The sequence below is a fragment of the Artemia franciscana genome, chromosome 17 (genome assembly GCF_032884065.1).
Source record: "Artemia franciscana chromosome 17, ASM3288406v1, whole genome shotgun sequence".
In the NCBI taxonomy this organism is placed as follows: Eukaryota; Metazoa; Arthropoda; class Branchiopoda; order Anostraca; family Artemiidae; genus Artemia; species Artemia franciscana.
Window position 1 is genome coordinate 42922369 of NC_088879.1, and position 26367 is coordinate 42948735.

At 33.3% G+C, this 26367-nt stretch overlaps 1 protein-coding gene across 2 annotated transcripts in view; it reads left to right on the top strand.

Moving 5' to 3' along the window:
• The window catches only part of LOC136038269 (insulin-like peptide receptor), a 258331-nt gene that overhangs the window by 156140 nt on the left and 75824 nt on the right, over positions 1-26367 (top strand). For both annotated transcript variants that reach the window (XM_065721386.1, XM_065721387.1), the window contains exons 8-9: positions 8294-8477; positions 11726-11839. In XM_065721386.1, coding sequence (XP_065577458.1) covers positions 8294-8477; positions 11726-11839 — 298 coding nt within the window. The remainder of the gene's footprint in view (positions 1-8293; positions 8478-11725; positions 11840-26367) is intronic.

Genomic DNA, 26367 nt, shown 5'->3' on the forward strand with positions numbered 1-26367 from the left:
CCATTCCCTCCCCCCTCGAAATGTTTCTCTGACTCGTAAAAGCATAGCAAAATGAACATAAATACATTTTTGATGTGTTTTTTAAGGTTTTTGTACCTTCCTCGCCCGAAAAAATCCTGAATATGGCCCTGCTAAACACACCCAATCTTTTTGCTGCTAATTCTTTGTTCTATTTTCAAATTCATCTCTTTCTAACTGCGTAAGGAATGGTCCTTTATTAAATTACTAAAACACACAAAAAATCAAAAAGATGGAATAATAATAGTTACTTTTAAACGCACTTTTACAGCAAAACAAGTGGAGCCAATAAAAAAGAAAAAAGGAATATTTCCAGAAACTCAGAAATACAAGAAAACTCTAAAAAAGAAAACAGAAGATACAAAGAGAACATGTATCTCTGTAATAATTACAAAACAATCTGAACATTTTAAATAGCCAGTAACGTTTTAGATACTTTCAATAACTAATTTTAAGTATTAAAATTAGCAATAACAATCTACAACTTCAAATAAGCCAAAATTAGTTGCAAAGTTGCGATTCAAAAGGATTCTTACAGTACCCTGTAAATCATCGGCAATTGTCGAAGGCTCAATGCTACATTGCTTGCGTCTAAGGAGTTACAATATAGGCAGTTCTAGTACCTATCTGTAGATAGTTCTATAATAGATGCTCTAAATATATATAGCTTAATGTCACTAGATTTATTTGCATCATACATTTTTTTTTAATGACCCGTTCAACTACATCGACAAAATTACCATGATTAAAAACCTATTTGCCTACTTGGAGTAAAAAACAGAGAAAAAATTGGGAATATTATACTCGAAAAGCACTTTTTTCTTTAACGTCTTAATATGCTTTTCTTGAAATATTGCGGTTTTAGCCAGAAGTAGTGTTGGGCGATAATCTGATTAAACGAAATATCGATATTTTTACTTGTGATATTCGATAATTGATCTCGATATTTCTTATCAGTTTATGCTCAGATTTACTTTTGGCTTTGCCAAAGTTCAATGAAAAAATTGCAATTCAAGTGTATTTTCCAAAAAAAAAATCAACTTTGAATAATAAAAAAAAAAAAAACTTCGATTGCATAGATGAATATGATAGAAATCCAGATTTGAAATTACTCGGGCTCATGAAAAAGGATGGTAACCTACTGCCATTTTTGGCTATTCAAAATCAGCAATATACCAATGTTTTCCCCAGAGAATTGTTTCTATTTCTTTGAGATTAAATTAAAAAAAAACAAGTTTTTTTAAAAGCAATAAAAATAAAAAGCAAAACAAGTTTTATCTACTGACAGTAAGGATCAACATTAAAACTTAAAAGGAACAGAAATTATTGCATAAATGAGGGGATACCCGTCATATGCATTTCTTTGGTCTTTATAAAAAGTTTCTTATTCTAATTAAACAGACCCTGTTTTTGGGGTGTTATTCTTAAAGAATTGAAAGAAAAAATTTAACTTTAGCGTAAAGAACGAGTTATTGAGCAGACGGTATCTCCCCTCGTAAGAGGCATAATTTCATTTCGTTTTTAATTTTGATACTAAATCCCAGTTTTATTTGGAAAACTTCCTTTTTTTAATTTCTGGTTGTTTCCAAATAATGCCGGAAAATCCGCCTCTCTCCTCCGTGAAGAATTTTTCCTGTGAAAATTACTCCATGGGAAGCTCCTCCTGCATAAAATCACCCTTCCCAAGGAAAAATCCATCGCTGCTGAAAATTCCGCCCAGAAATTTTCTTGTGGACAATTACGCCCAGAAGATTTTTATTAGCCTACTTTCATTTGAAAAACGACTTGTTTTTCATTGAATCTCTAATCTTTTTTCAAATCATACTGGGAAACCCCTCATCGGAAAAAATTTCCTGGAAATTCTGTCGTCCCAGTGAAAAGTGTCTCCGGCAGAAAAGTCCTCCATGGAGAATTTTTCTTTTTTAGAAAATTCCACCATGAAGAATTTATTCCACGGAAAATTTCTCCGTGGAGAATATCCTCCGCGGGAAATACCCCCCCCCCAAAAAAAAACAAGGCTTTTAACCCCTCTGAAAATTTCCAAAGGATAATTTCGCAGGAATATCTCTGCATGTAAAATTGAATAGGCAAAGAGAAAGTAAGATAAGTTTCGCATAGGAGTTTTGGAAAATTCTCCCGTGTAAAATTTCCCTCGAAAGTTCATATCCGGAAACTTCCCTGCCCACGGGGAGTTTTTCCCATGGAAAATTCTGCCTCCCCGAAAAAATGTCTATTTAATTCCAAATAACAAATACTACCTAGATAACTTCGAAGACCACACTGCCTTTCCATGACGAAAGTAAAACAGTTCAAAATAGGGATGATACCTTTTTATTGACAGTGAATAGATATAAAATTATTTAACTAGATATTTCGAACACATATACAGTGTTAAATAATTTTATCCAGTTAAATAATTTTATATCTATTCACTGTCAATAAAAAGGTATCCATCCCTATTTTGAACTGTTTTACTTTCGACAAATACTACGTGTAAACAATAAGCAAAATTCAAACTTACGGTCCTTCCCCCAGGTACTGTGGGGATCATGATAATTTCCCCGGAACATCTCTACATGTAAAATTGAATATGCAAAGAGAAAGTAGGACAAATTTCATATAGGCGTTTTGCCAAATTCTCCGATGTAACTTTCTCCTTGTAAGCTCGTCCCCGGAAACTTCCCCGCTCATGGAAAATTTTCCCCATGGAAAATTCCCCATCCCAAAATATATCTGTTTACTTCCGAATAACTAACACTATACGCAAACAATAGACAAATTTTATAGCTTACAGCCCTTCCGCCAGGTACTGTGGGCGTCATGTCATCTCCAGAGGCATAGTTATTTAATCTTTCAGCTATTTTGAGCAACATAGATGTCTCAAAGTTTTGATCGGATTACTTCAGGGGAAAGCGGGCACGGGACAGGGGCTAGTTACCCTCCAATATTTTCGGTCACTTTAAAAAGGCCCTAGAACTTTAGAAGGCAACAAACGAGCCCTCTCCCATTATTCTTGGACCATTGTTTTTTACGATCACCTGGCAAAACGAAAAAAAAATAATAACGAATAAATCCGCATTTGTGAACCTTAATCTGGAAAAAAATTCCACGTTTTTGCAGATTTGAACTTGAAACCTTTACAAAAGGGTTCCATGATGTTCTAAATCTGGTTGCGTGCTTTTCATTAAGATTTTTTTAGGGGCGGGGGGGGGGGTCTCCCCTTTCTATAAAATCACATTGATTTCCTCAAGCTCGTTTTTTATGGACATATTAAACTAAATAAATTTTATATTTTTGGAATTAGAGTAAAAAGCCAATTCTTTTGATGTATATATTGTTATCAAAGTCCCATTTTTATAGTTTCGTTTACTATTGGCCCGGGTTGCTGCTTACTTATAGGCTGTTACCACGAACTGTTTGATTAACTGACCAGCCTTCGAAAACAATCCCAGAAGGGACACTGGTGATGGGCATGGACATTAATTGCATAATGGACATGGACACATGATTTTTATCGAACCCGCTTCAAATCTTGTACTTAAAATCGAGACTTATGTTGTATCCAGAATGCATCGTCCTTGCACACTACATGCAGTACGTCGCATACGCCACGCCATACGCCAATAGCTATGCAAGTGTATTTACGCTAATTCCAATGATGTTCTATTTTCTTAGAAATACAATTCCAATAGAACATAAAATGATACCTGACCCCACTGAACATTTAACAACTTTGGAAAGACCGGAAGTAGGATCGGTTCACATGAACGTTTGAGCCCAAGCATTTTATGACTTTAAATTGGCAATGAAATGAAAAACCAAATGACTCAAGTCAAAAACAGGGTGATTAGCTGCCCTGACCATTTGAAGGTTGAAACTTCATGTCAAGTTCAGAGTTCTGCAATATAGCCTGAGAATTATAACTATAAAATCCTCCGTCAGTATCCGAATAGGACGGATACATAATAAATTTGCCTATTGTTTGCTCAAAGCCCTCCCCCCTTCCGTCATGACTTGGAAAAAATATGCCTTACAATATTTTTTTGCGTGTTTGTACCCCCAGCCGCCCAAAACTATAATCTGTTTGTACCAATGATTGCATAAGATTCTTCCTACTGGGAATGGTCAGAAAGAGAAAATAGTTCATTTTAAATCCAGGATTTTAATAAAGTAGAGGACGCAATTAATAAATGAAAATAATTATTAATTAATTAATAAAATAAAAATAAACAAAAGAATAAAAATAATTCAAATAACAAATTAAAAATCATTTAAATTAAATTATTAATTAATTAAAAGATTGAAAATAATTTTGTTAACAAATGAAAATTTTGTTGAAATTTGACTTGGAAATTTAGTAGAGGACAGGGGGGAGGGGCGCTAATCAAGATTTTGCCCCAGCCGGAAGAGAGGCCGGAACCGCCATTGCTTCTTTCGCATGGATTTTTGCCGAATAAATTATACGATTATCCTTGTCCGACGACCTTCAATTTTCATACCATTCAACATGGTACCTGGTGTTATTTGCATCATGGTTCTAAATGCTTTTTTTTCAAGTTTCCCGTGTAAATGTACCCAAAACGTAAGATCGAAGAGACGTTTTTTAAATGACCGACAAGGTGAAAAGGTTTCTTTTAAAAGATCTATTTACCTCATATGGAACCGGGGACCGGTACACAATTTTTTTTTTTAATATTAAAATTGCTCTTGCAAATTGATTTTCAAGAGCAAAATCTTGAAAATCAATTACTTTTGAAGAATATTAAATTTTGATAAGATGTGTTCGAAAAAAATTAAATTTCTCTAAAAAATTAAAAAAAGGTTTTACTATACCTTTAACTCCACTGCAACAATTTTTTATTTTTTGAACCCTTTTAAGAAAATCAATAAAAACAAATTTTTTCTATCCGAGAAGTAAAGAGTGAAGTTGAAACTTAAGAACAACCTTAAGAACAAAATTATCGCTTCTTAGTCTACGGATTATGCAGTATATCCGTAAAACTAAACCCAAATGAACCGACTGATGAAATTCTCCTGTGTTTTTATGTTTATGCAACACTAGTACTTTACTGAAAACCCAAAACCCACGGAAAAAAAAAATTCGTTTTAGAACCGAAATTTCTTCAGTGACAGACTAATTTAAATAAGGGTTAAAACTGGTCAAAACTAAAGTGCAAAAAAAAGAGAAATAAACGAAATAATATAAGAGCAGAAGAAAAGAAAATTGATGTTGCTATTCTAAAATCCTTTTTGGTTTGTTATTGTATGAAATTAAATACTGAATCACCTTAGAAACTTGATTGGTGTAATAGGTTCTCTTTCATTTTATGTAGTTTATTCATTTGGGAAAGAACATTTGGTCGAGCAATTTTCGAAAACAGGTAAAATTAGGGTATCCTTCATTTTGTCTTCAGAATTTTTCTTTGAACATTATTATTGTATATATATATATATATATATATATATATATATATATATATATATATATATATATATATATATATATATATATATATATATTTGAATCGACAATTCCGACCAGAATTAAACTTAACAGTATTTAACCTTAAAAAGAAAATAAATTGTCTTAAATATGAGGGGGCTGCCATCCCAATAATCACTCTGCTTTTTTTGCTAAAATTTCGCTAAAATTAGTCGAAGTTTAATGAAAAGATTCATCTTTCCATTTTTTTTTCTTTAAGTATTTAGCACAATATCACATTTTCGTCAGGTTTGCCACGTTGAATCATGAAAATAAATAGGCAGTTAATTAGTGTACTTGACATGCTTTTCGTACATAGAAATTCTAATAATTAACGAAAGTAAAACAGTTCAAAATAGGGATGAAACCTTTTTATTGACAGTGAACAGATACAAAAATTAACTGGATATTTCGAACACATATACAGTGTTCATCATCAGCAATAAAACTTCGCAGTAAAAATCAGCAGTAAAAAGAGTTTTACTGCTGATGATGAACACTATATATGTGTTCAAAATATCCAGTTAATTTTTGTATCTGTTCACTGTCAATAAAAAGGTTTCATCCCTATTTTGAACGGTTTTACTTTCGTCATGGAAAGGCAGTATGGTCTTCGAAGTTATCTAATAATTAACAATATGTTGTTTCCCAAAGAACATAACATATTCAAAGGAAAGTTGCGTCATCTTAAGCTGTTCTTGGCCATGTGTTTTAGCTTTTTTTTGCCGATTTTTATTTTTGTGCCCTGTACTACCAAGAACTGGATAACTACACATGAAGGTTTTTTTCTATAGACATTGAATTCTAAGATATATTTAGATATTTAAGTTTTCACATAACAAAATTAAACAAGCAGATTTCAGTTTCAATGTCCTTAGTACTTCAAATTTTCAACACCACACTTTACGGTTTTTTATTAAATTTATTGTTACATTTTTGTATATTTGTAAAATTAAATTTCTGTTATATATTCAGTATAATAATTAATTATTAAATTTCTTTTTTTAAGAATTTTTTTAATTTCTTTTACTCTTTCTCTAACTTTTTATTTTACTCTTTCTTTTTCTCTTTCTTTAACTTTTTTAATTTCGTTTTTAATTTTTTTATTACATTTCTATCTCGGTATTTATTAAATTTCTGTTGGTCTTCCTCATTCGTCTGTAATAAGTATATTACAGACTCTACATTATTAAGCAGAAGAAAGAACGTATAACCGAATTAGTATGTCACCTTAATAAATGATAAATTGTCGTAGGACTTTTCTACACAATAAACAGAACAGCTCTATCGTTTTGGTCTTACGACAATTTGGTTCGATTAAGGCCGAAATTATGTTTTTGGCCACAAAAATGACAAAGAAGGGTAATTTTTTTTAGTTATGACATGTTTAAAATAGCAAAACAGTTTTAGGAAAATAAAATCCGTTTTTTCGAGTCTCAATTTTGTGCAAAAATTTCTGCATTTAATATTGATTTTGAATAACATTTTTTTATTAAAAATAAAATAGTTTCTTTTGGTTGCATCTGTGTACTATATTCGTCTTGGGAGATGGCGAAAAAAGGAACTAATTACGAGGTTGGATGGAGGGAGAGCCTTCATCATTGTGTTGTCAGGTGGCCTGCGAGTTTGAAAGTAGCAATATTATGACTTCAATATCCCGGATATCCATTTTTTTTTATATACAATTTACTATTGTTGCCAGATGGTGTGTATCAGGGCGCTTTTTGAATTCATTAAAAAGTTCATTGAATTCATCAATTCAGGTCGTCTTCTAAACGAATTTGAAAAATTGTCCCCTCGACACATTTTCTCCCAAAAAGGTGCTTTCGGCGCTTATTCGTATCATCGCTGCGCTGTCTTATTTCAGGCATATGGTAACATACTTCCAGTACCATAAGATCCCTGTTGACATCCGTGGTAATACGAACCACTGTGTTACATAGGTTTAGGATTGCAAAATGAGATTTAGTTTTAAAATTAGCATTGAAACAAGAACATATAGGGGACACAGTTGAATCTTAAAGCGGGATCGGGATTTTTCAGAGTTGAAGTTTGATGCTAAAAAGGAGGCCTATTTTTAAAACCCAGTTCTCAGGTTTCCGCAGTTCCTTAACATAGTTTTCTAAGGGAACTGGGAGGGGGTGACTGTGAAGGTGATTAGATTCTCCCTTCTCCTATGTACAAATAGATCTGTTCTCATTGTAGTAATATTTATTCCGAACGAGGCGATTTTTTTATTAGTTTTTTTGTATTGATTTTAATATCAACAATTTAAATTTCTAAAGAGATATTAGACAGAAATCAGACTGTACTACTTTGGGAATCAGTATTACCATTTTACGGGTCGTGTGGGAACTGCATATTAAGCCGAATATTAAGGAGGACTGGAGATATTTTTCAAGCAATTTTTAGCAATTTTTAACTTATTTTTCCGGGGAGGGGGGGCTGTGAATGATGCTTAGGTGCTCCTTACCCATATGTACGATTAGAGCTATTCTGATGTTAGCAATAAGTTGCTTATGAAGGGAAACAATTTCCATATACATTTTTTATTATTTTTAAGTTATTTTGCAAAAATCATAACAGTTAAACTAGAAATTAATAATGTTAAAACTACTATTTATTTTATTTCAATATTAACAAGTTTATTTCATTTCAGTATCGAAACCATCGCCGCGTAAATATGACTGAATGTATGTATTTTGCAAAAATCAAAACAGTTAAACTAGAAATTAACAGTGTTAAAACTACTATTTATTTCATTTCAATATTAACTAGTTTATTTCATTTCAGTATCGAAACCGTCGCTGCGTAAATATGACTGAATGTATTAACATGCCAGAATCAAAATGTGGCAAATTAGGGGAATATAAGCCTTTTAATCGAACATGTATTCGAGACTGCCCTGTTGGTTATCAGGAAAAGATGGAGACCGACAGTTTCAATCGTCCCTATAAAACTTGCACTCAATGCAACGGTAGGTTTTTATTCTTTTCTTTTTTTCTTCTATATTAAATTTTCGTGGTCTAATGTGTAGAACTCGTCCAGAGAGCTAGCCCAAATTATACAAGTCCAATGCGTTCTTAGTCTAATGCATTATATCATCCATCACTTGTTTTTGTTGCAATGAAACCGGTTTTCTGAGATGTAATCTAAGTGCGATTATTGAATGTGTTCCAATAACCGGGAAGTACTACGATATATTCAGCTATATATTAACTCAGCACATAAGTAGTTTTTTTTTGGGGGGGGGGATAGTTGAAAATCATTTGATAATTTGAATAGGAAGTCTTCAGAAAGTTAGAGAAATTGGAATTTCAGGGATGGCTGGGCTCCTGATCCCCTCCCCCTTCTTCTCTTTTTGTGCGTACCAGTATCAACTAATTGAAATTCATGTTTAATTATATTGCATGTAATGATGTTTAGCCCCTTCATAGCTTAACATAAGAAAGCTTGCAAACTTTTTCATTCACCTGCTTACTTTCATCCTTTTTAACTTAGAGATTGAAATCACTTGCCCTGCGGCTTCTGTTGTGAAAACGCTTTAACCCGCGCATCAGAACCGTTGATCAGAAGATCCAAAACAGGACTATTGAGCAGGTATAGTCGTTCACCACGACCCTCTCCAGTCTTTTAGTTAGAGGCTTGATTTAGGATTCATGGCTTTTTTCTGCAAGTACCGAAATTCACTACCTTCTCTAGAGCTTTCTCGTATTGTGCCTCCAGTTTTCCAACAGCAAGAAGGCACAACAGGGTTGCCACCTGTGGCACTAAAGTGCTATCTCACCATGTGTAGCACTAGCACGTGCTACAAGTATTATACAAGAAACACTTGAGAAGGGAAATTTGGTTGATGCAGATGAAATATACCTAAATAAGATAAAAATAAAATAGTTTAGAAACAAATTTGGGCTATATATTTGCAAATTAGGGGCGGGGGTATATTTCAGATATCGTTAATTTTCGCTAACGTTAAATTTTTTTGAAAATTTTAAAGCGCCCAGTTTTTAGAAATGGAGAATTTGTGGATAGGGGAAGTGCTGCTCTTCTTGCCCGGTTTATGCGTGTAAACTAAACTAATATCCATGTCCTTCGAGTACCAAGGGCAAAAACAAATTTTTAAACAAAAATTTGTCATTTTGAAAATATAATAGAATTCTTTTGAGTTTAGTAAAGTGGAAACTTACACAATGGTATACCATATAAAATATTAGTTAAAATTGATAAATTTATTTATTATTTTTATTTATTAGTTAAAACTGAGAATTTAAAAATTGTATTTGCTTGTGCAAATGACCTTCATATGCTGGTATGCAGTTTTTGGTTTTAACGAGCGCCAAATAAAAAAAAAAGACATGTGGCTGAAAAATCAGTAGAAAATCAGCTAAAAATACACAACACCATACCTTTTAAGAAGATCTAACTTGCTTTTAAAGGTATAGTTGTTTTCAGGGAATCAACAAATTAGTAATATTTGAATTCCTACTGGCTAAAAGCGTTGCCAAGTTTAATTAACTAGTTTACCTATTCATATTTACGTTCCAATGTGGCAACACTGAGAAAAAGTAATGCTGCCCTAAAAACCTCATAAATTCAAAGTGAATTGAAAAAAAAAAACTCAGAAATTTTGCAGTTCTGAGGTTTGCATAGACCTAATATGGTCAATGGAGCGAACAATGTTTTAGTTTGATGTCATTGGTACTTGAAAAGCTTCATATTGCAAACGTAAGACTCTAGGTTCGTTAAGGCTAAAATTGTTACATCTCATGTTCAATTCTTGTTTTGATCTACATTCATAGCGTAGCAGTCCCCTCTGCACTGCAACGCGGTGTTTTTTTCTGACCGTGAACACGTTTTAAAGAATTAAATCCTGTTCCCCCGATGTTCCCACTATCCTTGAAGTTGGGTTCTCTGAAATTTCCTGCAAAATTGACAATCGTACATACGCGAACTTTAAGGGGGTTCGATGCCTTAAAATCATTTTGCGAGCATCAGTGTCGGCTGACCGTCCCAAAGACAAACGATCTGCGAGAGAATTCTCCCGGGGGACTAGCCACCTTTTATAAATATTGAGAATCTGTGGTCAGACTTTGAAATTCCATTGTAAGGACAATGATTCTTACGTCTTCTGCGTCGGCAAACTTTTCAATCAAAGCGGGTAACACTACACGGAATTCCCAAAGAAAATTCTGCTCCATCTAGTCGGAAATTTCAGTTTCACGCTTACTAATGGGGTAGGTTTCTTTAAAACTGAGTATCTCTATCTCCGGCACAAAACGGAAGAAATTATTTTTTTTTCTAAGATTTCTGGGAAAGTAAGTGTTGGCTTTTAGTCTTCTGTCCTTTATTCAGATCCCTTTACTAAGCTCTGCAAGTTATGTCAAGACTATCCAATCACTTATAAACATTTTGCCCCACAAATTAAAAAGTTGATGATGGACGAGATCGGGCGATCCTTTAAGGTATTGAATCCCCTTAGGCTAATACGGAACATAAATTACTAATTTTTGACGGCAATTTTTTGGGAGATTCTGGGGACCACAATTATCTTGGGCTTAGAAACCCCCCAAAACTCAGGGTAGGGGAAGCATTGCTATCGTCACCCAGTGTGTATATGTGTGTGTAGAATATATCCATGTCCCTAAAATTGTGTTTAGCATAAAGTACATTATAGACCTAACAAAACTTGCAGTCAATGTAAAGGTAGTTTATTTTTCTCTATTTGTTCTATACTATTGTTTTCTTTGTTGTTGTGTAATTACCTTTATAATGGGTCTGGTAACAATTGTATTTTCAACCCTGGAAAAGCCATATATTAGAGATTTTTTTGGAGAAAATGTTCTAATGGAAAATACAGTACTCCAGTTAAGAGTCGCTGTTTTTAACCAGCATCAGAACACTTAATAAGCATTTAATAGTATTCAACCTTCTCAATGCTGGAAATAAAAGAATTTTTCAAAGCATGCCTAAGAATGTAATAATTGTATTTTCAATTATTGAAGTTTTGATAATACCTTGATTTTGTTAATACCATTTAATCATATAGGTGTGATAGATACACTAGCAAGCTGACTTGCACTAACAACAAACTCAGATGCCATGATGCCAGATGCCATGATGCCATGATGCCAGATGCCATGTAGAAGGCGCTTTTTTTTCACTGACAGCTGGAGCCAGCGCTTTTTATTTTTCTAAGTTAGTGACCACAATATTCTAATTTTTTAGACACATGTCCCAAAATTTGTGGAGGTCAAAATGTCAAAGACTTGGCAGTCATTCAGGCGCTAAGAGGCTGTACAACTATTGATGGAGCTCTTGAAATCAACATCAATGGTGCTAGTGAGTATGCCTTTTAAACTCGATTTAATTATATTTGGCGATATAATTATTTTAGTTATCGAATTTGTTGTTAGACCAGAGGTTTTAGAGGGGTATATTGTGAAAAGTAGTTAAAAAATACTTACTGGCTAGGTCTGTACCAGTTCAAGAACATTCATCATTGATTGTAAGTATCTAAGGCCTACAATAATAGTAGCCAAAACGATAAGGTAAATATGGCCAATAAAGGTCCATAGACGTATAATAAGGGTGAAAAGTAGTTAAAAACAGGATTTGAGGTGATAGAACTGACACTAACCTCTTCTGAAACCCAAGTCCTTACTACTTCAAGGACGTACGTGCATTGTCCTTAAAAGCCTATTGTTCGAATTCGGACTTGTAGCATATATGATGCGAAATTCAAACAATTGAAATTGATGGCTGCTGTGATTCTAGGGTTGATAATATACCTCCAAGGTCGGGGTTGCTTTAAATAGGGATTTGGGGGAGTATTCACTAAACGCTTTGTATACAAATTTAGTTAAAAACGATTCAACAAATTATATTAAAAAACCAGTAGTGAATACCAATGAACCTGTTACTAAAAGACTTTCGAATTTAGCTGCCAAAAAGGCAAGATTAGGAATGAAAGCCTGTTCTTGATTATTTTTACTTCACTTGAATGAATTGGCTTATTTCATCTACCTCATTGTATCTATCAGTCCTGGCTGTGGATGAAGTGAGGATTCTGGGACTTTTTTTGTCAAATAGTTTTAAAGGTTGGATTTCAATGTAAGTTTTATTTATATATACATACATATATATATATATATATATATATATATATATATATATATATATATATATATATATAATATATATACATATATATATACATATATATATATATATATATATATATATATATATATATATATATATATATATATATATATTTATTTGTCTTTTGCTGAAGATGGCCCCTGGATATGGGGTCGAAATATTCACTTGAGGTTTTAGTTCCACTGTAAAAAAAGAAGTCCCTATTGTTCTACCTGTTGTTTTGTTTGAGGTTGGAGTTGGGCTCCTCTTGGCTTATGAATCAGCGATAGACAGTGTAAAAATCTTGATTCTCGAATGCGAAAAGGAAGCGAGAGTCCTGAGGTCATTCTCAGTGAGTTATAGACTAAGGCCGAAGATCGGAAGGTAGAAGTCTGCTAACGCTGCTTTATACGCCGCCTTCAGGCATTGGAGAAGCTAGTCTTATAAGATGCCTGTGATTCTAGAAGTTCCTTCAATGTTTACCATGATCAGGGTTCCCACCCCCTAGTGATTTATCATTAGTTCTAGTAGTTTTTAATATTGATTAAAGAATAAAAATCTAAGTCAGCATAAAAATCACTAGATTATTGAAGAAAATCACTAAATTAACCAAACAATCACTAAAATCTAATGACTTTTTTTTCCACCACGTGGCAAGCCTGATTATGAGAGCTGCAAGTACTAATCTGTGTAGAAATTTTTCGCAAATTTCATACAAGTTTCTGCAGCCAAAAATTCCGTGAAAGTTATTTCTAGGTTGGCACGACATTAGAGTTTAGTTTTGGATGGCTATGACTGCCTGATCACCAGCATCGGCGATCGACATTCACCAGAATCCGTTCACAAATCACCAGAATCCGCAATCGAAGTTCTATTACTAGGATTCATTCGCTAATAGGCTTGCAAACATTGTCCGCATGTCTTCTTTTTTTCTTTTTTTCTTTTTTATTTCCTTTTTTTAATGTTTATCACAAACCCTAGTGAGTAGCTTGCACTTCACAGTAAAAAAAAAGGGTACAGAATAAACAAGAAAATATAATTCTGGATTTTTTTTTTGAGAAAGTCTAGAAAATTGTAAAAAAACAGTTGTCAAACAGTAAGAAACTTGCAGAATAAAATAGGAATAACACATAAGAATAATGTAGTCTTTCACTGAAACCTACAAAGCGCAATTCAATTAAAAAAAAAACAACTAAATTTGCATATTAAACTTTTAACAGTTGAAATAAAAAAAAAAGGGGGGGGGGAATCTCATGTATTTAATATGCCTACCATCCAGAGGGTTACAGTATATCTTTCGGTAGCCAATTTTATTGGGGTAAGAAGGGGAATTTTTCCTGAAGCAGAACGAGGTAGGTGAGGTCGAAGGGGAGGAAACTGACTAGGAAATAGGTAATTTGTCCGGGGGTTACGGAGTGCGTTGTTTGCAAAACGCAAGGGAATTTGTGTTCTCTAAGGGTGACCAGATTGGCTTTTCGAAGAAGGCATTGACAGATTGGCATTGAAAATATTCTTCGGCACCTTTTTTAGACTGCCTCTGTTCTTTCTGAAACTTCGTTGGATGTACCAGGATGCTTAACAGGACAGGCTTACTCTAGGATTGGGTGTACCAATGGAATGTAAATTCTCAAACAATTGTCTCAAAAAATTTAATTCTTTGACATTTGAATGACATTGAAATTTTTTAAGGAAGTTTCTTCCTTAGTGCTAGGAAAAAAATTTAATAACTTTTTCACATGCCGACTAATGATGTGCGTACTGCAGGTACCGGTCTCCAGATTCGATGCCTTCGGCCGGGATTGCTTCGGCCCAGCGTGGCTGGGAGCAAATCATCCGACGATTGCTAGCCCTGCTGTAATTCCTTCTTACTTCAGGCTTAGCGGTGAACGGTGTTTTGTTGATCTTTGTGAAAAATTTCGCAGTAATATGCATTGCCATGATTTGTGCAGCGATGATCCCTACTGCACATATGCTTTCACTCGATGTATTTTGCATGTTTTTTTTTTTTTTTTTTTTTTTTTTTTTTTTTTTTTTTTTTTTTTTTTTTTTTTAAGTGAGTTTTGGTAAATTGAAGCTACTATTTTGTATAATTAATAGGCCATCGAGTTGATTTTTCAGCCTTGTGTTGAAAATTTGACTAATTTCGATCTTAGCCCCAACTATCTGTTGGATTCAAATACATGCAGAAACTCTCCCAAATGTCATCTAAGTCCCTGGAGCAATCGGAGTGACCCGTAAATGTCGAAAATGTAGTCGATATTCTTTGCAAATGTCGCCGAAGTCCTCAAGCCTGATCTCCAATCGAACGCAAACCAAACCAGCTAATGCAAGTGTTACTCTTTGTAGGAAATCCTGCAAATATCATCGATGCCAATACGGCCAAAAAATCTGTAGCATTTTCTACGACTTTGTACAGGTCTTTGTTTCTAGGTTGGCGCCAAAATTGAATTCAAATACCGCTAATTGTGTCTACCGGTTGACTTTATACTGGTAATTAAATAAAAAAAAAACATTTTTTTTTAACTGAAAGTAAGGTGCAACATTAAAACTTAAAACGAACAGAAATTATTCCGCATATGAAAGGGACTGTCCCCTCCTCAGCGCCTCGCTCTTTACGCTAAAGTTTTTTATCTTTTTTAAAAGTAGAGTTGCGAAAAAGAGTCCATCAGCGGATATGCTGTGAAATGGTCTATGGTATTAAATGTACCTATTGGTTGGCTTTGTTTCGGCTGCTATATGACAGCTCTACCAAATACGATAGATCTGGAGGTTTTGTGGGTGCCTATGGAGTCATTGAAGCATGGTAGTCAAAGAGGCAGTTTCAATCCTGAAAAAGGCTAAGCCAGCTTTGCCTCTCACTCAGGCTGTCTGTCTCGACTTTGTCTCCATTTGGCCAATGACTTGATGGCAGCTTGATTTTAATTCAAAAATCAACGGACTCGGTCAGTGCGGTATTTTCGTTTTATTAGGGGTCTGCGACCCCTATTACTTATTGGGGTCTGTGACACCTTTCACACTCTCGGGCCAAATTTTGGCACTGTCTGCTTAAGGTTTAACAGAAAAAATTATATATATATATATATATATATATATATATATATATATATACATATATATATATATATATATATATATATATATATATATATATATATATATATATATATATATATATATACATATATATATATATATATATATATATATATATATATATATATATATATATATATATATATATATATATATACATATATATATAACCTCAGAAATCAAGCGAGGGTTATTTTCAGCCAGTGACCATCAACAAGGTACTTTGAAAGTACTTAATAGGTACAAGGTACTCTTAAAGGAAACTTTATTTGTATGCTGACCAAGGGTCTGCGTAGCGCAGGTACCATTTTCCTGATTCTCGGCCTTCAGCCGGGAGTGCAGTTCAGGGTTAGGGATAAATTATTCGACGCCTCCTGTGTAGGTACTTTTACTCGCTGAAAATCATCATCGTTTTATTTCTAAATATGTTTTTGTCTTTGCTTATTGTCGAACACAACTAGTTATATATACGATACATTCCAGCTTTTTCTACCACCGTCCACTAAATTAGGACTTTAGGCCTCGCGAATACACGTCGCCCCTGTACAATCCAGATTTTCCCCAAATTGTTGGCTTGGTGGGTTTCACACGATACTGTAGTACCTTTCACACTAGCATAACGTGAAACCTATGGCACGGTATGTAATTTTACCCTTAGACTTTAGTTCCTCCAGGGCCAGGTGTGACACATAGGGCATCAACGAACCCTCGCCAGACGTCCCGAAACGGAGCAGCAGCCGTGACGTCCTCCCACTGTGGTTGTAACGATAGCTCAGCACTCCTTAGGTCTCGGTCGTACAGTCGGTGGAGGGCGTGTTTTGGTCGCCCTTTTTTTCGCCTACCCTCTGATTGCCACTTGTCGGAAAACAGCCTCCTGACATTTGGAGGTCACATACATAGTTATAAAACAAGACATAGTTTTTAGGTTTTCAACTATGGTGGATAAAATAGCTATCTCAGAATTTTGATCCGGTGACTTTTGGGAAAAACTGATTGTGGGAGGGGCCTAGGTGCCCTCCAATTTTTTGGGTCACTTAAAAAGGGCACTAGAATTTTTAATTTCCGTTAGAATGAGCCCTCTTGCGACATTCTAGGACCACTCAGTCGATACGATCACCACTGGGAAAAAAAACAAACAAATAAACACGCATCCGTGATCTGTCTTCTGGCAAAAAAAATGCAAAGTTCCACATTTTTGTAGATAGGAGCTTGAAACTTCTACAAAAAGGTTCTCTGATACGCTGAATCTGATGGTATGATTTTCGTTAAGATTGTATGACTTTTAGGGGGTTTCCCCTATTTTCTAAAAGAGGCAAATTTTCTCAGGTTCGTAACTTTTGATGGGCATAACTGGTCTTGATGAAACTTATATATTTAAAATCAACATTAAAATTCAGTTCTGTAGATGTAACTATTGGTATCAAAATTCCATTTTTTAGAGTTTCGGTTACTATTGAGCCGGGTTGCTCTTTACTACAGTTCGTTACCACGAACTGTTTGAAACCAACTATTATAATTTGATCTTGTTGTTTTTTTGTTTTTTTTTCAACTAGTTCGCCTGTTTTTGTGTTTTATAGTTTCCCTCCTTATTTTTCTCTTTTTTCTCACATTCCTACTCTAAGGTTCTCTTTTCAAATTTGGATTAAAAAAATAAATAAAAATGGAGGAGCTGTTTTAAATCTTACGTTAAGGGGGAAATGCATCAGAAAATTTGATCTGCTGAAGATTTGATGTCCTTTACCTACCCAAAGACATTTTTTTTATATAGCTGGACTGAAAAGAAGAAGAAAAAAGAAGAAGGCTGCTGAAATATAATTGGAAACATTGAATAAGGAAATTTGATGTGTATGAAAAATGAAAAATTACTATTTTCTTCATATATTTTCTATTTTCTTTGGCTTTTTCCTTCAAATTTTCAATTTTCCGTTCATCGTCTTTCCAAGACAACATTTCCTTTTTCTGGACTGGAAAAAAGAAGGTTTACAATCATTTGGGAAACATGCTTGAAAATTATTGCTATCTTCTTATGTTATGTTTTGCCTCCCGCCCCCCATCTATATATATAAAAATAAGTTGTCTGTCTGTGGATGGATGGGTCAGGTGACGTCACCTGAAAAAACTGGATCAGGTGACGTCAAAACTGAAAAAACTAAAAAAGGCAAAAACTACAAAAAAACTAAAAACTAATAAAAAAAATAAAAAAGCTAAAAAACTAAAAAAAAAAAAAAAAGGGGAAAAACTACAAAAAAAACTAAAAACTAATAAAAAAGCTAAAAAACTAAAAAAACTAAAAAAAGGCAAAAACTACAAAAAAAACTAAAAACTAATAAAAAAAAATAAAAAAGCTAAAAAACTAAAAAAACTAAAAAAACTAAAAAAAAGATAAAAAACTAAAAAAACTAAAAACTAAAAAAAAAGGAAAAAACTGAAAAATAAGCTAAAATAAAGGTAAAAACCAATAAAAAACTAAAAAGAAAACTGAAAAAACTAAAAAAAGGCAAAAACTACAAAAAAAAACTAAAAACTAATAAAAAAAGTAAAAAAGCTAAAAAAAACTAAAAAAACTAAAAAAAGGTAAAAAACTAAAAAAAATAAAAAATAAAAAAAAACTAAAAAAAAGGAAAAAACTGAAAAATAAGCTAAAATAAAGGTAAAAACCAATAAAAAACTAAAAAGAAAAAAAGGAAAAAACTAAAAAAAATTTTCATCTAAAAAACTAAAAAAAACTAAAAAAGGTAAAAACTAAAAGAACTAAAAAAGAAAAAAATAAATGACGAAACTCAAAGAGAAAGCGACCAGGACAAAAGGAATGTTCGATTAGCAATCAACAAAGCACCGGGACACAGGGAGTATAAATGACGACCAGGGCATAAGTAAAAAAAAAAAAACTATCTATATATATAAAAATAAGTTGTCTGTGGATCTGTGGATCGTGGATCAGGTGACGTCACCTGAAAAAACTGGATCAGGTGACGTCAAAACTGAAAAAACTAAAAAAGGCAAAAACTACAAAAAAAACTAAAAACTAATAAAAAAAAATACACCGGGATACAAATGACGACCGGGACACAGGGAATATAAATGACGACCGGGACACAGGGACACAACTACAACGGGGACACCGGGGGAAACAGGGGGATATAAATGACGACCGGGACAAAAAAACTAAAAAGAAAAAAAAAATAAAAACTAATAAAAAAACTAAAAAATCTAAAAATCTAAATAAGCTAAAAAAGAAAAAAAAGGAAAAAAATAAAGGAGAAAAACAAAACTAAAAAACGAATGTATATACAGACCGGGACACCGGGATACAAATGACGACCGGGACACAGGGAATATAAATGACGACCGGGACACAGGGACACAACTACAACGGGGACACCGGGGGAAACAGGGGGATGTAAATGACGACCGGGACACCGGGACAGGGAATGGTCGATTAGCAATCACCATCAACAAAGCTCAAGGGCAATCATTAGAATCATGAGGTATAGATCTGAATACAGATTGTTTTCCCATGGACCATTATATGTTGCATGTTCAAGAGTCGGTAAACCTGACAATCTATTTATATGCAAAGACAATGGGACAGCAAAGAATGTTGTATAAGTTTTACGTAGTTAAAACCATATATATATATATATATATATATATATATATATATATATATATATATATATATATATATATATATATATATATATATATATATATATATATATATCTATAGACAATGGGACAGCAAAGAATGTTGTATAAGTTTTACGTAGTTAAAACCATATATATATATATATATATATATATATATATATATATATATATATATATATATATATATATATATATATATATATATCTATATTCACAGGTGGGACATAGGGACACAACTACAATGGCACGTAACTATTATGGCGCGTAACGACTTACGCGCGCGGGGGGGCTTGGGGGGGGCGCGAAGCGCCCCCACCAACTAGGTGTTGGGGTGGCGCGAAGCGCCACCCCAACAGCTAGTATTTCATATTTTTTTCTATTTTTGCATCTCTGAGACGTCTTCATGTCTTGACTTAGACATAAAAAAAATGAGATTTGGTTTGTAATACGATTTAAATTACATAATTTAATTGATCTAATTACATAAATTACATAATGATCTAATTACATAATTAATTGATCTAAATTACATAAGAAAACTTGATTGGACCATGCATTCTTGCAATTTTATTTTTATTTCTTTTGGTATAAACGTCTTCCAGCCTCTTTCCCAACATATACATTTTTTCTCTTAGTTCTAAGACAAGTTTTCATTTTTATTTTTTTCTTTGTTTAGTTAATCCTTTTTCACCTCAGCTATTTTTTTTCCATCTCCCACGCTTCTAAGACGATCCGATCTTTCCGTTTTCTGGACTTGGCAAAAAAAAAAGGCGAAAAATTGTTTTGACTTCCCTCTTTCTGGGGCAAATTGCGTAAGAAAATTTGATCCACTTTCATGAGAAACAAATTTCACAACCACTTAGAAATTCATCAAATTGTAATAATTTTTACATGTTTTTGTCTTGCTGGTTCGTTATTTACGAGTCGCGTCATAGAGACGCCTAATGCGCAAATTTGAGAACGCACATAGTAACAAGAAAAGAGACATGAACAAATCGTGTTTCTATCATCGATGTTTCATGCTAATTTTCCTCATACTTTAGCCACCACTTGAAGTATATTGGTGACCAGGGTGAGGGTTATAATAACCCCCAATAGTAAAATGTATTATGCGTAAGATAGTAGGAGTCTCTTCGAAAAGGTATTTGGAAACCGTTGTTTTTTTTTCAATTTGTACTCCCCTCCTGCCTCTGTAAAAACATTGGCTTCCCAGCCCAGATAGGATTCTGGTCGTATTTTTAACTTCTGAAGTACCAAGAGCGTTAAAATAAAATAAAAACTTTTCCCCCCAGACCAACTTTAGGTGTATTCAAACCTGAAAACTACGTTTTTTTAAGATTTATCTTGGATGGATGTTTAAGGACAATGAACTGCTTAGGAAAATGCCACAATTTTTTTTTCCAGTGTTGTCACGTTTTACCGTGAAAATAAATAAGCGAAACTGTTTGGTTAAATTTGACAATTTTTTCGTCCATAGAAATTCAATCAATAAAAATTAATCCCAATGAAAACAATGAAAACGATCAATGTAAAGCTACAACTTCTTCAGCTGTTCGGGTGCCGCTTGTTTAGCTAATTTTTAGAAAATTTATCTGATTTTCTGCTTTTTTCATTTTTTTAAGATAAACAAGGTTATGTAAGTTTCCACTTCACCTGGTCAAACATTCAGATTTAATTTTTCCTTCATTGGGGCTTTAGATTGCTCAAGCATTTCACACGACACAGCTTGTTCGATACGATCGCACGGTTTAACACATTCTATATTTAGTACGATTCTGCTAAAATAACACATAGCTAAAAAAGCAAGGGGTTTATAAAAAGTATTGTGCACTGTTGGTGGCGCTTAGGGGTCTCACCAAAGAGAAAAAGAGGAATTACTTCCCTATAATCTTGTGGTGAAAATGACGGTGTAATGTCGCGAGATTAATAAATTATTTTAATACGTGGAAGCGATCAAAAGATAATGTACTTAAATTTCTTTAAAATATTTAATGATAAAGCAATCAACTTTTTCAATAATTAATTAAAAAGCAGTGATGAATCACTAAGCTGGCAACCGTGGGTTGATCCTATGGGTTGTTCGTATTGGTGGTGTGAATAAAACTTGAAAACATTCAGTTTTTGTTTGAGTGAGGATTTTCTGGGGCAAATCCTAGGGATGAAATCTCCCCCTCCTCATGTGGACAAATAAAGGGATTACCTGGCAGAGATAGAGATAGGGGATGGCAAGGGGATAGGGATAACTGATGACATGATCTCTTATCTTGGCGTCAAGAAAAATATTCATATTTCAAAGACGTTTGCTTCAAATAGTCGGTCTTAACAATATATTTGTAATAAAATTTTCGAAATAACCCAAAGTCTTAACTCATTTTTGGCGTAAAGTTTTAATAAATATAAATACGAATTTATAATACTAAATTCAATTAACGGTAATTACATAAAAATGAATTATGTATTGTTTTATATTACACTACTACTACTACTGCTAAAAACTCACCGCTGGACCAAGCCGCCTGAGGCCAACAAAGCTACGCACGCTCCTCCTCTATCCCAGTCTATTCAAAAAATCCCTCTTTACACCCTCCCAGGAGGCTCCCATTTCCCTTAAACCTTTCCTTACAACATCCTCCCCTCCCATCCTTCTTGGCAATCTGTCATCCTTCATCCGCAGAATGTGCCCTAGTCTTCTATTGTTACATATAGATATATTATGCAATTATAAAACAAATATGAACAATAGATAAATAGAATAATAACAAAAGTAAGTACGAACACTCATGAAGAAGAGAAACAGAAAACGATGAAACAATGCACTAAAAATATGTCGTGGCAAGAACCTCGTGGAAAATATGGTCTGGAACCTCGTGATGACTAACTGAAAATAAATATTTCTTAAAACACACTCTCTATTTAAATAACCTTCCCAATGAAACTTAAAGGAAATGTTGCGAGTTTCTAAAAAAAAGTTCGAAACCACAAAAGCGTCTTTACATTGTTAGATGTCATTTAAAAATAATTTCCTTCAAGTCTTTGAAATGAGTTTCAACCGTTTTGTACATTTACAAAGTAAAATATCAAGAGCAGTCGTGTATCCTTGTTGTATGTAGTGGTCTGATTTTTGTTTATGCATTAAACAATCAAGAGAGATAAAAGAAAACTAAAAAAGAAAACTTCAAACGAGACGACGGCCAGTAGAATTAAAAGACTAAAACAACGCGGATATTTCGCCTGTATAAAACAAGGCGTCTTCAGCACAAGATAGAAAATTAAAAGAAAACTAATCTAAAAACAAATAAAAACCACCACCAAATATAATAAATACAATTGTCGCTACTTATCCACGTAGGGAAAAGCAGCTATGCGAGTTATTTCAATGAGAATCAAAGAGCAACTGAGGAAAATTTATGAAAATTGAAACTTAGTTAATTATTCTGTTGCGAAATAATCCTTTTGTAAGCTAACATTGAAGCAACTCTTTTTGGTCTAGTGGGTAATCTTGTCCCCTGGTGATTGTGTAAAATTTTAATTCCCCCATCGACTATTGGTTCATTTTTTAAAAGAATATCATAAATTGGGTCAATATTTAAATTCCCTGTGTCTCTATTTATTGAAATATTAGCAAATATATGTTTTTTAATTTCTATAGCCTCCCTCGCCCACTGAGAAAAACCTCTATCATTAGAAATAGTTTATGCATTTTCTTTAAAGAACTGAAAAAAAGCCTCCTCCTTGGCGAAATCCTGGCTAAGTCTTTGTTTGGGGAAGGCGTTAAAAGTGGATGAATGTCTGAAGTGTTTCAGTTTTGTGAAATGCTGAAACAGATGTGTAGTAGTTCTTTTGTTATACTCTCTGCAAGGAGTGGGGTATTAATAACAAAAGTTCGGTGTATTTGAGATTTAGTTAAGCTACTGGAACTGTCCATTGAGAACTGCTGAAAACGTCTGACTGTTGTTTCATTTTGTTTTGAAATGTGCTAACAGCAGTGGGGTAGTATTTTCCAGATGCTATATACTCTATACTCTGTGTCTATACTCTGTGTCAGCGTCTATATTTAGACGCTGACATGTATGTATATACATGATATACTCTGTTATATCATGATATACGCTGAGTATGTATATACTCTATACTCTGTGTCTATACTCTGTGTCAGCGTCTATATTTAGACGCTGACATGTATGTATATACATGATATACTCTGTTATATCATGATATTCGCTGAGTATGTATATACTCTATACTCTGTGTCTATACTCTGTGTCAGCGTCTATATTTAGACGCTGACATGTATGTATATACATGATATACTCTGTTATATCATGATATACGCTGAGTATGTATATACTCTATACTCTGTGTCAGCGTCTATATACTCTATATAGACGTAGTTATATAGACGTAGTTATAGATGTAGACGTATCTATATAGACGTAGTTATAAATGTAGTTATAGATTTTTGAATCTCGGATAGTTGTCTCTTGAGAACTTTCTGAAATGTCTGGTAGTTATTTATTTTATTTCTGTAATAAAAAAAAAGATAGGAAAACGTTTTTTCTTTCTCTTCATGGGTTGAGGTATTACTAATAAAAGTTGGGCATATTTAAGACTTATTTAAGTTGCTGGAGCTGTCTATTGAGATCTTTTGAAAATGTCTGACTTATTTCATTTTGTTTGAAATGTGGAAACCTGTGGGGTAATATTTCCAATTTTTGTATAATTAAGTATATTTGTCTAAAACTAGCCGAAGATTTTCTGAATCTCTGTTCCCGAATCTCTGTTCCTGAAAATTTGGTACGTTTGAAATATTTTAAAGTTGCTAGAACTGTCTATTGTGAACTTTCGAAAGCTTTTGCGAACTGTCGCGAAATTTGCGAACTTTTTCTGACTTTTTTTCTTTTTTGAAATGGGGAAACAGCTCTGTGGCACTATTTTCCAAGAAATGTATCTTCAAGAATATAATCAATAAAAGTTACTAAAGAATTTTGAATATCTGGCTTATCTTGTGAGAATTTTCTAAAATATCTCATATTTGTTTCTTTTATTTCTAAAAGGCCAAATATAATATGCAGTTGTTTTATACCTTTTTTTTTCTGTCTCTTCAGGGAGTGAGGTATCACTAAAAAAAATTCAGTATATTTGAAATAAACCGAACTGTTTATTGTAGACTTTCTAAAAAGTATGACTTTTGTTTCATTTGTTTTGGAAATGTGGAAACAGATATGGGTTATTATTTTCCATGGAGTGTGTCTATAAAAGCTGTTAAAGATTTTTTTGAATTTCTGGGAACTGCGAAGTGAGAGCTTTCTAAAATGTCTCATATTTGTTTCTTTTATTTCTATAAGGCCAAATATAACGTGCAATTGTTTTATACCTTTTTTCCTGTCTCTTCAGGGAGTGAGGTATCACTTATAAAAATTCAGTATATTTGAAATATACCGAACTGTCTATTGTAAAACTTCTAAGGCGTGACTTGTTTCATTTGTTTTGGAAATGTGGAAACAGATATGGGTTATTATTTTCCATGAAGTGTGTCCATAAAAGTTGCTAAATATTTTTTTTAATTTCTGGGAACTGCGAAGTGAGAGCTTTCTAAAATGTCTCATATTTGTTTCTTTTATTTCTATAAGGCCAAATATAACGTGCAATTGTTTTATACCTTTTTTTCTGTCTCTTCAGCGAGTGAGGTATCACTTATAAAAATTCAGTATATTTGAAATATACCGAACTGTCCATTGTAAAACTTCTAAGGCGTGACTTATTTCATTTGTTTTGGAAATGTGGAAACAGATATGGGTTATTATTTTCCATGATGTCCATAAAAGTTGCTGAATATTTTTTTTTTAATTTCTGGGAACTGCGTAGTGAGAACTTTCTAAAATGTCTCATATTTGTTTCTTTTATTTCTATAAGGCCAAATATAACGTGTAATTGTTTTTCTTTTCCTTTTTTCTGTCTGTCTCTTCAGTGAGTGAGGTATCGCTACTAAAAGTTCGCTATATTTGAAATATATCAAACTGTCTATTGTGGACTATCGAAAAAGTCTTGATTTTTTTTTTATTTGTTTTGGAAATGTGGAAACAGAAATGGAGTATTATTTTCCATGGAGTGTGTCTGTAAAAGTTGCTTGAGAATTTTTGAATTTCTGGGAACTGCGAAGTAAGAACTGTCTAAAATTTGATGTTTGTTTCTGAAATGCCAAAGCAGATGTGCAATTTTTGTTTTTCTCCTCTTCAGGAGTAGAATATCGCTAATAAAAGCTTGGCATGTCTGAAATAGTTTCGAGATGCTAGAACTGTCTATTGTGAACTGTTGAAAAGGTCTGATTATTGTTTGGATATCTGGAAACAGTTCTGTAGTATTGTTTTCCAAGAAATGTACCATAAAATATTTAGACTATAAAAGCTGTCGAATTTTTTTTTAATATCTGGAACTTCTCTAATCAGAGCTTTCTAAAGTGTTTGGTAGTTACTTTATCCCTGAAATCCTGAAACAGTGGTCTTTTGTTTTTTTCTCTCTTCAAGGGGTTAGGTATCAGTAATAAAAGTTCGGAATAAATGAGATTTATTCAAGTTACGGCAACTGCCTATTGTGAACGTTCAAAGAGGTCTGACTATTGTTTAGAAACGTGGATGCATATCTGGTGTGGTTTTCCAGGAAGCACATCACCAAGTATGAATAGCCAATAGAAGTTGCTTAGGATTTTTTGAAGCTCTGGGAACTCTCTAGTTAGAATTTTCAAAAATACCAGATTGTTTTCTTTTTTGAAAGACCGAAACAGACATGCTATAGGAAATTAATTTTGTTAAAAGATAGCCACATTCAATAAAAGTTAGGAATATTTTTATTGGAAACTTTCTTAAATGTCTTGTGAAATTCTAGAATAAATAAGTCATAAAAACGGTTCTTTGAAATGGCTTGTCAAGTATAGCTCCATAGGAGTAACATTAAAACTTAAAACTAACAGAAATTATTACGTATAT